At 34.4% G+C, this 15,897-nt stretch overlaps 2 protein-coding genes and 1 long non-coding RNA gene across 3 annotated transcripts; 2 read left to right on the forward strand and 1 right to left on the reverse strand.

The window, feature by feature from the left end:
• The first annotated feature begins 1,287 nt into the window (after positions 1-1,287).
• Positions 1,288-3,770, forward strand: LOC149497717 (uncharacterized). The gene is made up of 5 exons (XR_016320132.1): positions 1,288-1,485; positions 2,007-2,040; positions 2,226-2,844; positions 2,914-3,070; positions 3,186-3,770. It is a non-coding gene; the product is annotated as an uncharacterized LOC149497717 (long non-coding RNA).
• Positions 3,771-5,176: 1,406 nt separating this feature from the next.
• Positions 5,177-5,521, forward strand: LOC149497718 (uncharacterized). Its single transcript, XM_089719267.1, has one exon. The coding sequence runs from the start codon at positions 5,177-5,179 to the stop codon at positions 5,519-5,521; it is 345 nt and encodes a 114-aa protein (XP_089575393.1).
• Positions 5,522-9,607: 4,086 nt separating this feature from the next.
• Positions 9,608-14,090, reverse strand: LOC105629570 (PRLI-interacting factor). Its single transcript, XM_012211181.4, has 2 exons — positions 13,186-14,090; positions 9,608-10,698 (listed from the first exon to the last, which is right to left on the reverse strand). Exons 1-2 carry the CDS (start codon positions 13,894-13,896, stop codon positions 9,763-9,765), a joined length of 1,647 nt encoding a protein of 548 aa, XP_012066571.1. The 5' UTR covers positions 13,897-14,090; the 3' UTR covers positions 9,608-9,762.
• Between the last annotated feature and the right edge of the window lie 1,807 nt (positions 14,091-15,897).

A 15,897-nucleotide genomic window follows, 5' to 3' on the forward strand; every position in this document is an offset into this window, starting at 1 on the left:
AAATTGATAAGGAAATCCACTTATAGAATGTTACGTGGCTTCATTTTTTAAGCTTTATTTTTAAATGTATTTGAAATGTTCACATTTTATGAAATGTAATGTAGGCTAAGAAGTTCAACCGTCAACCTACCCCAATGGAGGTCTTCATATTTACACATATGAAGGACCATGATGGGGTGACATTTATTGATAGGCATGCCGAGCTTGTTAGAGTAAGCACAATTGGGGATTTTTTTTTCCATCTACATTTGAATATTTATGCATTATTCTTATCTTGCTATGTTCTATACTTGTAAGGATAACTATACTATTGGGAAAGAGTGAGCTACTGTATCTCAGGTCCAGACTATTGAGCAGCCTACGATCAATGAGTTGTAGCTTTATCTCGAGGCTGCAGGAGGCGGGAAGATGAGAAAAGTGTAGGGTAATGGTTCGTAGTCTGACATTTTTTATAACCGCCACACCAGCTAAGCTGAGGCACGTGCCAAGGAGATTCAGGATTTACGGGCTTAGCTTCAAGCGTAGCAGCAACAACTGATATTGCAGCAGTAGCAGTTGATGGATATGTATGCTAGAAATCGACCTACTGCACCGCCAGCTCCCTCTGCACCGACAGATCACTCTGATCCCCCGGCTTCGTCCACTCTGCCTGCTTCTCAGAGTCCTATTATAGACCTTGTAGATCATACGCCACCTTAGAATTCTTTTTTTATTATCATGTTTATTCTGTATCTATTACAATATAATTTGTATATTTATCTTCACACATTAATAACAATGTTTTTTATAATTTAGTAATTTTTTCATTGCTGCGATTGTTTGTCTGAATTACTTGAATTAGCATATATTGTCATATTTTACAGGTGAAAATTTTTTGTTATGAAAAAATAAATTTTTTTTTTCCAAAAATACAATAGCGACTGATTAGTGACCACTCACAATATTTTACAAAGTCTTTGGAGATATATATAGCGACCAATTTGTGATAGATTTAGCAACCAAACTAGCAATGAAATAGCTATCGTTATGTTTAGCAATCGATTAGTGACTACCTTGTATATAATGAGATGAATTGATTAGCGACCACATTTGCAATATTGGCGACGGACGCCATATTCGGTTGCTAAGAATTTAGGGACAAGAAGTTGTGCTACTGATCGTCTTAGTCATAGTTTCGGTCACTTTAGTGACAAAAAATATTAGCAACCGATTTGTTGATCGCTAATACACATTTTTTCATAGTGGTAGAACACTGACTTTTGAACTAGGGAATTTGGATGGCTATATAAGGAAGCTTAACCTTCTCATTTCATAGTCTTTCATTCTTTTTCTTCTCTCAAATTCTCAAACCCTCTCAACTCAAGAATCTTCAAGGGATGGCTTCTTTATCAAGATCTTTTTCTTCGAGCCCCAATACATCTGATCTAAAGCAGTTGCACCGGGATTCAGAGAGCCACATCGCGATCACTAAAGGCTATCACTGTTGTAAGTGCCCTTTCTTACTCTTTTAATTATATTCATTTTTGACAAATGATGCCTGTTTTCTAAAATTAATTAAAAGAATAAAGTTTATTTTTAAGTCCGCTTTAGAAATTGCTTGAATTCCACACATAACAAAAGATGTCTGCTTAGGAATTACTTGTTGAATCAGTTGATCCCATGTTTGCATAGGAATCTTCTGCTAAATTAATTAATGCCATTTCTTCTTAGAAATTATTATTGTTTGCTGAATTGGTTAATTTTGTATCTGCTTAGGAATTTTTTTTTTTTTGGAATTTCTTTTGAACGTTTTATTCCTTACGCGACAAAGGATGCCCATTTTTGGAGTGCACTACTTTAATTAATTAATTTCCTATCTTATTGGGAATAATTAATTCTAATGTTTCTCTTTCTTATTCCTTATGTAGCAAAGATGCTAGTTTTAGGAATGCACTACTTTAATCAATTAATTCCTTATCTAATTAGGAATTGATTAATTCTTGAATTTCTTTTTCTTTTTCCTTTAGGGTGAAGTTCTTAGGACTCTTAGGCTCCAAGGAGGTAGGACCCGTTTGGCTAACCTGCAGACTTATTTGCTCAGGGGCCTATTCAAGGACCTGTTTGCTCCATTTGGCCTTCAGCGTCTAGTTGCTGTGGACCCGAGCTCTTTATGCAACAAAGTTCTTCTTATTGTTTTGGCTGAACAGTAGTGGCATTCCACTAACACTTTTATATGCCTTATGCAGAGCTTACTCACACATGTATGGAGCTGGTGGCAATGATTGGGTTGGCTTTTGATTGTCTTCCTTTGGAGTTTTCTGTCAATTAAGATCTCTTGGTTGGCCCAAATTCAGGATTTGATAGGTATTGTCCCAGAGGGTATTGGCAGCACTGTTCTCGGGGGATGGTTGTATAACCATGTAACTAATGTCTTGTTTCATTATTCTATGGAGGATTTTCGAGTTGATCAATACATCTATTTTAATACTCTCCTGACAGTCTCCTGCACTATTTGGTGCATATATCATGTGGAACCCAAGGCCTAGCAAGATAATGTCCGCTTTGGGCTGAACCCACTTAGGCCCACACGGTTTTGTTCTTGGGCTAGAACCAACTCAATAGCCCAAAAGGTCTCTTGCTAGTTTAAAGACTGCTCGTTCTTATGTACTTTACTCACACCTTAGGCTTAGCCGATCTGGGATTCGTTTAGAGTGTTACATCCACCCCCTTAGGGACTCAGCGTCCTCGGTGAGTATTGCCCCACCACCAGCCAGGGGCAGAGCAGTATTATGCTCCATGTATGACCGTATTTGCAGCTTGTCTAAGGAAGGTACCTCCATCGGCATGAGTTACTTTTTGTGGGAGGTATTCACTATTTTTTTCTCTTTTTTCTTTTCACCTATTTTTGGGGGTTCTAACGTACTTCTTTTGTAGGCTTTGGCTTATGAGAGTCCTTTTTACCCAACCTATTCTCTGGGAGACGGCCATTTCCTGGCTTTCGATTGAGTTAGGGTGAAATAACATAAAGGCTCCCGGTATCAGAGAGTTGGGGGTACTAAGGGATCAACTAAGCCATTTGTCCTTTCATGAGGTATATCTTATGACCTGAATCTTTTTCTTTGTTATATGCCCTAACTTCATTTGTTTTGCAAATTTTATGATGTCCTCTAGCTCCATTGTATGACATGCTCTCTCCTGGGTCTCAGAATGCCTATGTTCTAGCCTAATCCCAAGTTGTTCTTTGAGGGATACTTGACTGGAGGTATTGTTCTGAGACATGGTGGGACTGTCGTGGCTGGTTCTTGTCCCTCCCATTTGTTGACATGCTGATGGTTTTGGCATCACCAATTTAGAGTATATGATCACTATTGGATTCCCATCCAAGGATCTTATTTGGCTAGACGAGGATTATCATGCATTCGCCATGCAAGACTGCCTCTTCCTTCTGCTTTGGTGTATCCATATTAGGCCTGCTAAAGGTTGTTCTCGAATGCCGGATCCTTCTCTTTTTCAAATGCCTGCACCTGCATAAGGCCAAAACTAGATACCTACTCCTTCTTATGCTTCAATGGACTAGGTTTGAGTTCAAGCACTACAAGCCCATCTATGGATTAGTCATACTGGCATTTAGAGCAGATTGTGTATCCTGCCTCGATCTATGTATTGTGACTTGACCATTAATGATGGAGTTTCCTGGTACCTTCTAGCCACTTCCTCTAGACATAACTCAGGTGATATATCTTTACTCTTATACTTCCTAGAAAGGATCGTCTAAGTATAATTATTTTTCACTTATCCGAAAGGATCTTCTAAGTGAATATATTAACCATCACTTCTCCCAAATCCTTTTTGATAGTCGTGATGGGAGGGCAACTATGAACATGTGTTTTTTAGATTGTTAAAAAACAAATGCAAGAGGAACGACTCACAATGAAACTTAATTGGTCAAGAAACAAAGCAAAACCAAAAGTCAAAGGAGAACTTTGACCACTCTTTTATTCATTATTGGAGCTAGAATTAGTATTTTTGAATGGGATAAGTGGCAATGCAAACTAGACATTCGAAACTTTTCAAAGTATCTCGCACGTCAAATCCCAACTTTAGACAAGTGAGAATGAAGCTCCGAAATATAAGTTGAAAAATAGAAGATGAAACATGTCAGCAAGTGGTCCCAGCCGTAGCCTTACCATGCGGTCGCTGCAGGTGGCTAGCGGTCGCCGTAAATGCTTTACGACCGCCACATCGTGATGTGTGGTTGGCACACTCCAACTGTCCGATTCAGTCTCTCATACCATATGGCACGATCTTGCCTCCTTCGAAAATTTTCACTCAAAATATATTTTTCCCCCCTATTTTGGCACTTTTTCACCTCCATTCTCTATAAATGCCTCCTTAATTCCTCCATTCAATAACTTTTGCTGCTTTTGCAACTTTTGGATCAAGAGACTCTTTCATAATCTTTTAATCAGAAGTCTTCGCGATAACCAGATTCTATCACTCTAGATAAATTAGAAAAACTATTATAACTGTTATTTACTAGTACTGATTATGAAATCTTTACGTAAGGTAAAATGAAATTAGCTAATTGGATTTGAAATTTCATTCAAGAGATCAATAGTTATTGCTGAAAACACTCACGGGATTTAACATAGCAGAAACACTCCATGCTTAAATTGTTAAATCAGAATACTATTGATGAAAGGATATTAATTACACTGAGAAACCATGCTGAAAGGTTAAGTCAAACCACTATTGACTTTTTAAATATTTGGGTAGTTTTGATATGTTGCTAGACAATGCTCTTGACCTTCAAATATAAATAAATTAATTAATTATTTGTCACCTACATATTTGAAACTTAATGTATCACACACATATGAATTGATATAAGAAAGTAAAATGAGAAGATGGATCAAGTGTGACTTGATTATAAATAAGTTTTGAGATGTTAAGGGCAAAATTATAATTTATAGGGACTACAATTTTACCTAAAAAGATTAAGTAAATACTTAATTGAAATATGTCTAAAACTTATTGGGTTTAAAATTTTAGATAACTTAAACCTAGTGTTTTAATTATGATTTGTTTAGTCAACTTGAGAAGACGCCATGTCGAGGTAGAGGAGATATGTCCTGTTTGTGCACGTCATACCGAAACCGCAGTACGTGTACTGTACATGTGTTCTTTTACTTAATCTATGTGGTTCACGTCTTCTTTGGGATGGAGTTTAATCTCCTCTTTGAATGATTGGCTTGCTCATGTTTTTGATACCATGTCTAAAAGTAAACAAGAGGAGGCATGTATGCTGTTGTGGAGTATATCGAGTAACAGGAATGAGATAGTATGGCAGCAGAAAAATAATGATGCTGGATTTGTCCTTAGTAGAGCACGTCAGCTTCTATTGGAGTGGCGAGCGGTCCGGTCTCGTACTGCTAGTTTGCAGCAAGAGGCGCACTCTAAGATGCACAAATGGCAGGCTCCATCATTCGATCAGTACACTTGTAATGTTGATGTGGTTGTCCTTGCTAATGGTGGAACCTAATTGAACAAAATTAAAAGATTTTGGAACCCAATTAAAAAACTGAAAAACAATGAAAAACCAAAAAGCAAAATCTGTCATCTTCTTCAAAATCGTTTTTTTTCTTCATTAATACCCTACCGTTGTCGACAATAAAATGTCTGCAATGGCTAGCATCGTCGGCAGCCATCCTCCCAGAACAGTCGCGATGTGGTTGGAAGATCATAGGCTTTTCGTCTCTTCACTGAACGGTGACCGTCTTGTCGAAAAATCCCAAGTTTAATATATATATATATATATATATATATGGTCCAATGCACGGCCTATCGTCTGCTGCTCAAAGCCTGGTGGTTCGACCACAATAATGGCAGACTGTATTCTTCAGTTCTTCAACTATTTCAAAGCTTATCTAAATTTTTTTATTTGATTAAATCATTATTTAATTGATATCAAGCCATAAAATTTCAAAAAATAATTAAAGTACTTTTGAAAAATTTGCAGCAGCATTAATATTAATTTTTGTCAAAATATCAAATTCTCAATACATGAATTAATTCAAAACTAATCTAATAATTAATCCATTGTTTTACACCTTAAGGGGTAGAGACGGAAGTGGATGGTTATTTTAGGGTACCCGCTTCGTTTAAAGAAGATATGGGTAATTATAAATAAGTTTGGAATATATATAGATATTGAAATTACTACTCGTAATGTATATGAGTAATAAAATTACTACCTGTAATAGATACGGGTAGGGTATGGGTATAGATCTTTGGATACTCGCTACTCGTTAACCGCTATATTAAACGGGTTCGGTAGTGGGTAACCACAGGTATCCTATCGATTATTAGTGAAAAATCTATTTTAAATAAGTTCGAATTTGGAGAATTTATGATTCGCAGGTACCTCACCCTTTTAAAAGGTACTTTAAGTGGATTTTGGATAGATATGAGTAGTAAAAATTTAAACGAGTTCAAATATGGATACTTAAATGAGTATTTAAATGAGTTTAAAACGGATACGAATACTAAAATTTTAAAGAGATACCTATACAGGTAGTTTAAAATTTCCAGGTACCTCACTTGCCTTGTTCTATCCTTATTAAGGAGTGTATTGCATTAAGATTTTGTTAGATTTTAAAATATTTCCAAAATTTTTGGATTGGTGGATAGATTTATGAATGACTCTTCTATTCATATCCTTTCGAATGAAATCAATAATTTTATCAAATCCTTTTGAATCAATAAATTTTTTGGATACAATCAAATTTTTATGGGCTTTTAAAAAGTCATAATTGAATATTATCAGATTTTTATGGATTTTATAAGAGTATGAATTGAAAGCCACAAAATTTTAATAGACTCCAAAAAATCTAGATTGAATACCATTGAAATTTTAAAATCTTTTAACAGAGGCTTAATCTAATACACCCCTTTAATTTATTTTTTTGATACATATTTTTTAATAATTAAATATTTGTGCCCGAAGCATAGCACAGGTAAATCTACTAGTAACAACTCAAGGATAATAATTTTTAATTACCCAAAAGGATAATAATTTTTTTGTCCATAATAATATTTTTATTGTGTTTCGTGGAAGAGAAAATGCAATTATTTGAAAAGTTGGCAAGTCATTTTGCCTTAAAATATAAAGAATTTATATTAAATGGTAATTGATTAAAAAAAACTTGCGATCATGCTCGCAAGTGTTAACACTAAAAGAAATTCGCATAGCAACAGATTTTCGGTTTCTAAAATATAAAATTCGTTGCTAATTTGGTTTAGCAGTGGAACACATTCGTACCAACTTGGCGTGTTTCTAATTCGGTTTAGAATGGATTATAATGTGTTTCTAAAGTTAAAACCGATAGTTCTTAAATGATATTTGATCTGTTGCTGTTTTGTTTCTAATTGTCATTTCTAACCTCTTCGAAAATGATATTTGATATATTTCTTTTGCTAAATTCGTTTCAAAATATTATCCATAGCGACCTAGATTTTCAATTATACAAACTTTCTTTAAGAGGATTATTTGGTTCCATATAGATACTTATTTGCTTCCATGTAGATAAGGGGTTATTAGGTGTATCTATTGTGACTCTGACTTTGTAATAGTTCAAATCTAACCAGAAATTGATATTGTCCGCTTCAACCTGAATTCACTCAAGTCCGCACGATTTTTCTTAAGCTAAAATCGTGGATAGATACGCATCCCTATTTGAAGTTATCCCACCATTTTGATTTAAATTTTCTAATCATAATGGACATTTTACTAGTAGGATCTTCTTTAAGTAATACTCCCAATAAATAACCTAAGGAACATGAAATTTTGAGGAAAAAGAGTAGCACCGGGTCAAATGAGACTTCAGATTCTGTTGGAATATAGTCTTTCTGGAAAAAAGTATGTCCTTCAAAATTATGGTCGGGGAGAATTTGTGTGAGAGATCCAAACCATTTCAATCAATTTGAGAACCAGAATGAGACTTTAGTTTCTTCATATCAATTGTTGGCTTTTGAGCCAATAAATCAAAATTATTTTTTGTGTCTATTTTTTATGAAGAAGGCACTGGTCCATGCTTGTTGGTAGTCCCAATAAGAAAAGGTTTGACAATAATGATTTTTATCACAGCCTAGATTTTGGTTTGAGATAGGTCTTGTCCCCAATCTTGTAGTTGAATGATTTTAAAAATTTTAGCAGTTGAGTATCTCTTTCAGGATCTTTCCTACAATCAAAGTGGTGAGAGATAATGGAACAGATTTTTGCTCCATTAAGATTAAAATGGTTAGAACTGACAAAGCCTATCTTTTCAAGTATGAGGTCAAAAATAGACTCAGAGGTTTAAATGGATCCCATTGCTTAAAATGTCAATCTTTGAAAGAGTTTTTGCAGAAATCCAAGGGCCTGAATTGTAAAATCCACCTTCTATGGTTAGAATTATTTGGTTGAAAACTTTGTAGAAATATTTTTAACCTTTTTATGAAAGGTAGTTTGGAAAGATTATTGAGGGAGAGAATTTTGAGAAGAGTCCTATGAAATCAAACTTTTGAGAAAGAGTTTTATTTAAGTAACACAATTTCTTTACCTTTTAGGAATTGATAAAGCTAAATCAACAATTTTATTACCTACCTAGATCTTACTATGGGGACCTCTCACACTCGTTAGACACCTCACACTAGAGCGAAATAAAACTAAAATAACATGTGTATGTATGTATATACAAATTAATTTAAATGATAGGTTAAATAAGTCTTTTAGGAATAATATTGTTAATTGTTATAAAAGCTTCTTTTTATTATTTGAAATAATTATTTTTTATAATTTTTTAATGACAATTAGGTAGACAAATTCAAGAGTTAAGGGCGGATTTAATATTTATTCTAATAAATAAATAAATAAATATGGTGGACTATATTAGGATTGACCTAATGCAAAATTTGTCCCTGAAGTTTACATGATTTGCCTTGTGGCACCCTCTAGTTTATGGACAATTATCATGATTCTACACTTTAATATTTCAATAATAACTAAGCCACTCGACAAAATAAAATGTAAAAGTGTAGGGTTATGATTGAACTTTTGTAAAGTCCTTTCATTTTAGCAATGAGTATAATCATTACTGAAATGTGAAAGTGCAAGGTCATAACAAGTACTGCAAAAACTTGAGGGTAATACAAGACAAATCATATAAACTTTAGGAGCAAATTTACGCATTTTAAGTACTAGGATTTAAATGGCTTAATTACTACCTAATACATGGATATTTTAGCTTTTCTTTCATCCACTTGGCAAATTTTATATGTATACATTGGGTGAAAAAATTATTTTGACCTATATAAATATTAGGAACTGTTTAATTTGTTTCTTGAAAAATTAAAAACGAACTGATGATTAATTAGGTTAAAATCACAATTACTAAATAGTAATTTGTACAAATGAAAATGACGCAAAAGTTAACCAACTCATTTTAAGTTATAACAAGAAGAAGAAAAGAATAAACTTGGAAGTGAAAATCTTGGAACTGAACTTCATATTTGCGCGTGAGAAAGAACTATAATACTCACTTTCCACTTTCACAATTTTCTGACATACACCAATTGATAAAGATGTAGATAATCTCAGAAAATATGTTACCATTTATCTTTACTAGCTATTACAACAATTCTACATGGTTAATCTACATTATTCAATTCCAGTTATTTCAGAATCCTCAACCTAACATTTAGCGACGTCAGGGGAGTGGAAAATAACAGGACAACCCTCCCTAATTACCTAGATTCAATGGAATAAGTTTCTGAGCCTCTTAGGAATGATCGGCGCCACCAAATCTGGAATGCTTTGCTTAGATTAGGGCATTCACTGCCATGCTTGGAGAAACACCTAAACCATTCCATAAATAGTGTATACTGCTGCTTCAGAGGAAGCGTTAACAGTGTCTGACCCATGGCTTCTTCCAATATTTTCATGTCCAACCCCTTTTTGCATCTCTGCAGCCAACCAAAATCTGATAGCATTGGACAAAACCATGCCTGGAGAAGTGCTGCTCTTGCTTCTGAGCGACAATGCAGTTTTCTGGTCCCCATTGCAATGAATAGATTTGCAGAAACCCTGCTAAGCTCATATCTGATCATGGGAGATGTACTCTCATGCAAATTAAGTAGCTCACCTTGACATGTCCACATATCCACAAATTCCTCACCCATCTGCCGATCAAGAAGAAGGTCCAGCAACCAATTTATGTTGTCAACCTGTCTGGAGATGCGTTCAATCAATGGTTTACCTCTTTCTTTTTTTATCACGCTCCCCTTGGGAGAGGTGTGCGAGGCCTCCTCCATGAGGGTTGCCAGTGAACCTAGACAGGACTGACAAACAACATAGAGATCATCCTTATTAAGTTCAGGTTGGTCCTTCTCATAGATTGAGCTTTTGCAAAAAAGACCCTTAACTAATGACTTTAGTTCATTTCTTGCATTAGCATCTGTACAGGTGGTGATAGACCAAACTAGCTGTCTAGCTAAATTTTGTTGACCTACTGAATTACACAAATTTAGTCTGGCTAAAATATCTTGAGTTGCTGTCTCCTCAAACTTGAACACTGAAAAAAGACCCCTTAGTTTTTCCTCTTCCTCCTCAGTCCAAGGAACAGCCTCAAGGTATTTCAAACAGGACAAAACACCTTTGGTAAACATGATGCTAGCAGATACCTATCATAGTTTCAGAATAACTTGTTAGATGAATTAAACACAACACCACTCACCCATAAAACAAAAATTTTCAATATTTAAGCTCCCATACATATTTTTCCTATGCTAACCACATGATGCCAAAGATATATCCAGCTTTATCCTGGAATATAAAAGAGACCAACATAATCTATAAGCTCTTGTTTTGTAGGTTGTTCATATTTATATCTTTATCATATCATTGAGTCAAAATTTCTTAAACACCTCCCTCCATATTCATCCTAAAGATCTTTTAACCATCACGAAAATAGAAATCGAGGGACAGGGTGTTGGGAATCTTAACCGTATCTGATTTGTTTGTGATGTGGAAATTTGAGAATAAATTTTGTTAAGTAACATCCGCTCTGCTATAGACAATTCAATCTCAGCAAACAATGCACAATCTGCATGGCATCAAAGTGGTACATTGCTCACCGCTTATGTGAACTGTAGTACCCAATGGTAAAAATGCAACAAGGATGTTTGGTGCATTTATAGACTGACAACATGTGACATGACCTCAATGTGCTAGTGACATAAGATTGCGTATTTAATTGTTCTGGTGTATAATTTAATAATTTGGGAGAGACGCTAATGACAATACCAATTTGAGAAATTTACACTGCAAGCAGTAAAGCATCCCTGGGGGCCAATGAGCATTAAAGGCCCGCCTTACTTAAGGCTCAAGGGCTTGCGCCTCAACAGTCCTCATGCGGGCGACTTCACTCAGGCTATCACCTCTGGGTAGAGGCATGTGCCTTCTTGGCCTTTTTTGCACCTAAGGCTCAAGAAAGGCGCGCCTTTCTTTTTTTTTTTTTCCCTTGAACAAGTCACCTAGGGTTTTATTCAATATAAAGCTCTCTAGCAGCACCTGCTTACATAAAAATAAATAAATAAATAAGTTAAAAGAAATAAAATGCAACACAAGAACCAGTGATATCCTTTGTGATCCAGCCTCCACTTCTTCATCTAGATTTTATATGTTCCCTTTTCTGATCAGAAATTTTTTTTCCAATTTTGAATTTTTTGTTCATTTTTTTCCTGTGCCTCACTTGAAACAGGCGCGCGCCTGCGCGTTGCTCCTTGTGCCTAGGCTCCGAGAGCCCTTTGCACCTTAGTGCACCTTGCGACTTTAATTTGCACCCTATAGGCTGCATCTAATTTGCAAAAATTGTGGTTTCTAATTGATGTTTGGATAATCAGTTCCATAAACACTTGAAAATATATTTCAGAATGTCATAAAAAAGGAAAACTGATCTATGGATTATGCTGTATATAGTAACAGAATGATGAACTTTCAGTTATTACCAATTATAAAGTTGTTGAACCGAAAGTTTACAAACATTAATCTAACGTTAGTCTCTTAAGTTGTGCTTTTCAAAAACCTTTATGAGTGAAGAAGTATAAAAAACAAACAAAATCATATCACAGCAATGCGTGTGTGCGCCATTTTATAGGTGCATGCTTGTATACCTGCGTGTGTGTCTATAAAAGAGCCTGGGTGCCTGATTCATAGAGTTGTCTAATACAGTATGTATCAAATCAATTCTACTAAAATCTTAATCTCGAGCTATCTGGTTTTGGTAATACAGATCCCTGTTTTTGGGTCTATCCTATCCAAAGAATGTTTTCTGTAATAACAATTATTCACCAAATCAATTAAAACCACAGTTTTATTTTATCTAACTTTCACATTTTTTTTTCTTGTAATTTTTTCATCAGTTATTTACACAATCTTTGATGTTGGCATCAATTATTGCAGGCCTAAGGAGGATATGTGCTAACCTGCCAATGCTTCTAGAAAAGAAGTTTGAGAGTATTGGCTCACATTTTGCCAGGTCAAAATATATATCACTTCCTTAATTTATACCAAATTTGTTGCACTTGTACACACAAGATTTTGTGAAGCAAAATATATACCACATCTACAATTTTGGAGTATTGGCACGCTCATCCTTGACAACTGAGACATGGTCACCATTAATACCAATGCAAAAGGTTGCATGTAAACTTGGTAAAGAAATGTAAAACATAAAATCGAAAATTATATGTTTATGTTTTGTTTTAATGTGGTGAGACTTCCCTAAAAACATGATCGAAAATTATATTTTTATGTTTTCTTTTAATGTGGTAAGGCTTCTCTAAAAACATGATCCATTTGTTTTCTTTCCTTCTTCACAAAGGTAAACAAAAACGGAAGCAGCTTAAGTGATTCAAACTAAAATTACAACGTTCAGATAAAATTCATAGTAAAATGTTCCCCCCAAGATTCAATTATCATGTATTCAAACTTGCTTAAGCTTAAAAGAAAGAGAAAAAGAAGGCAGACGACAAGCACACCTAACAAAAATGGCAATTTAAGGTCTCATAAGTATTCTACACACATTACATAACATTTCTGCTAAAACCCGGAAACAAAAACATAGAAACAACATATATTATGTAAAAGAAATAACAGAGAGCACTAACCTCAAGTATGTCGATGGCTCTATAAACCCCAATCTTCAAGAGTTTCTTAGTAATATCCTCCTCAAACATTAGCTCAATTGTGTCCCGAAAAACCCCTAAATTCTCCACATCAGGAACCTCTATTCTACACATCTTCAACGAATCATTATTAAGGTTATTATCACTCGCCAACCCCAAACCTTTTCGGTACTCTGTAATCAACCCCGCAAAAACCTCCGAATTCGCAATTAGGACCTCCGAGGTCGTTTCCAGTACTAAAGCAGCTCCCTTCTTCCCCCTCAATTTCAGCCTCACATCAAACAGGCCTCCGCATGGCTCCGACCAAGAACCCGAATGTGATAAAGAGGCCTCATTCTTGCCCCGGAAAGAGTTGGATCTTGACTTCGGAGCTGAATCGACAGCTGGAGATGGGTCAGCGACGATTTCATGGATGGGATCGACGGTTGGATCAGAATCTATGGGAGAGACACGGCCAGGAGAAAGTATCCTTCGTGGGTCGATTCTACCCACGAAATGTAACCCGGATTTGGAGCTAAGCGGTGAGTTAGGAACCGAGTTGGAACTAGGTTTGGAGATCGATTCAAGCTTTTTATGGTGAGGTTTGGCTATTATTACAGGGTTTTCAGGGCTAGGCGGATGTCCAGTTAAGGAACAGCACCACGATAGCTTCCGTGTTTGAGAACTCGGCTTCCGGCGGGCGGAATCGGCCATGGATAGGGTCGAGTCAGATGGCGCGTTCTAGAGAGAGAAAGCAGCAGAGGCCATAGTATAGTAATAGTAATAAACTAAACTAATAATGGAATAAAAGAGAAGTGGAGGAGAAGAGCATTGTTTGGTAAGAGATGCCTCATAGTAATGATTTAAGACAAAAGTTGTGTTTTGCTTTGTGACTTTCTCGGGAATCGGACGGATATTTGAAGGGTTATTCTGTTATGTTAGTTTTGTTGTCTACAAGGCCAAGATATATTTTTTTAAATTTAATATTTTCAGTCAATTTAATTCTTATTTTATTTAGAGAAAAAATTGTCGTAACTTATCTTTTTGATCAATTTAACATCTGAAATTATTTAAAATTATTAAATTAAATCCTCTGATTTTTCGCTAAGCTTGCAATTTGGAAATTTCTGTATAAACATAACATTTATTAAATCTATACTTCGGATTTGGTTATATAATTTTTTCAAAAAAATTATATATGGATAGATGAAAAAAATATAAAAAATATATTATATTATATTTCTCTTTAACTTAACAAATGAGTTTAAGTTTATAAGCATGTACTAGTTAGAAAATTTAAAGAATTGACCTTTATTAATGGATTTATTTACATGTTAAGTACATTAAATTAATACTATATGTTATGTGAATTTACCATGTGTTGAAAAAATGATATTGTCACGATCCGATTTCAAGGACTAAAACGGCACTAAGGGCTGGATGGGCTTAAAGCCTCATAGGCCCATAGTAAGCCTAAATCAATTAAACTCATATTTTGTTCAGTTATTACCCCGAGTCAAAATATACATGCTATTCACCCCCAAATATGCATACCAAATTTATCATGATATACTATGATCATTCTATGGCATATTGAATAATTTAGCATATTCGTATGCAGTATCATAATCACTTGGTATGCATAGGGTATATTTTATTAATGATGGGTATAATCATTAAATTATAGTCTTTGTTTGATGATTAATTAGTTAATTCAACAGAGACATTTGATTGGTTGATAGAGATTAAACTCAAGTAATTAAACTAGGCAAGTAATTCTCTAACTGATTAACTTTAAAATACCTACTACCAATATGAAGTTGGGAGAGAGGCTTTTTTTAGATAGTTTGTATGCAGTAAATAATTATAGAGAAACAGGATTTGAAAGAATTTATTAAAATATATTATTTTGAAACTTATTTATGAGTATATTTGTAGAAAATAAAGATAGAGTCTAAAAATAAATTTAAATTAATTAATTTTAGTCTAAGATGATAACAAAGCGAAAAGATAAATAAAAAAAATCTAGAGTTGTTTTTTATATCCTTATTCCTTAACAATAATGACAAACCAATATGAAGTTGAAGCCATGAGAAATTTTTACTTAGTTTAAAGAAACTACCTGATCATTTTTACTTTTTATACTTTTTATTCTTTTTTATCTTTTCATAAAGGAGATGAGCTTGAAAAGATACAACATATAAAAGCAATAATTAATGAAATTCATATTATTTATAAAATAATTTATATTATGAATGTAGGTTCTAAATTGCATCTTCAAATAATAATAGCTAGCTCACCAATGGAGGTTGGTAGCAATGAAATTCCACTATCATGTGAAAATACTCCAATTTCAGCAACTCTAAAAAATAGTAGTTCAACACCTAGTAGCAATAAACATGCTTCTTGTGAAGTTGAAGTTGTTGGAATGAGAAGAAAAAGAAAATTAACCTCAGATGTTTGGAATGATTTTACAAGAAAGGTTGTTGAGGGGAAAGAGAAAGCTCAATGTAATTATTGTTTAATATTTTTAGTAAGAGAAAGTAAACATTGGACTTCACATTTGCATCAACATTTAAAAAAGATTTCATAGGAAGGACTTTCAAAATATAAAGGACATGAGGCAAAAAGTTCTAATTAATGAACAAAGAAAAGTAGATGGTGTGATTAAGTCTACCATAAGCACTTATCATTTTGATGAGGATACAAAAAGAA

The sequence above is a fragment of the Jatropha curcas genome, chromosome 3 (genome assembly GCF_041381405.1).
Source record: "Jatropha curcas cultivar XTBG-Jc1 chromosome 3, XTBG_Jcur_1.0, whole genome shotgun sequence".
Classification (NCBI taxonomy): Eukaryota; Viridiplantae; Streptophyta; class Magnoliopsida; order Malpighiales; family Euphorbiaceae; genus Jatropha; species Jatropha curcas.

Excerpts from the sequence above, each read along its gene's own strand:
- LOC149497718 (XM_089719267.1), top strand. The coding sequence starts at position 5,177 with ATGTGGTTCACGTCTTCTTTGGGATGGAGTTTAATCTCCTCTTTGAAT.
- LOC105629570 (XM_012211181.4), bottom strand. The coding sequence starts at position 13,896 with ATGGCCGATTCCGCCCGCCGGAAGCCGAGTTCTCAAACACGGAAGCTA. Across the intron at positions 10,699-13,185 it reads GAGCCATCGACATACTTGAG|GTATCTGCTAGCATCATGTT; the intron begins GTTAGTGCTCTC and ends AAACTATGATAG.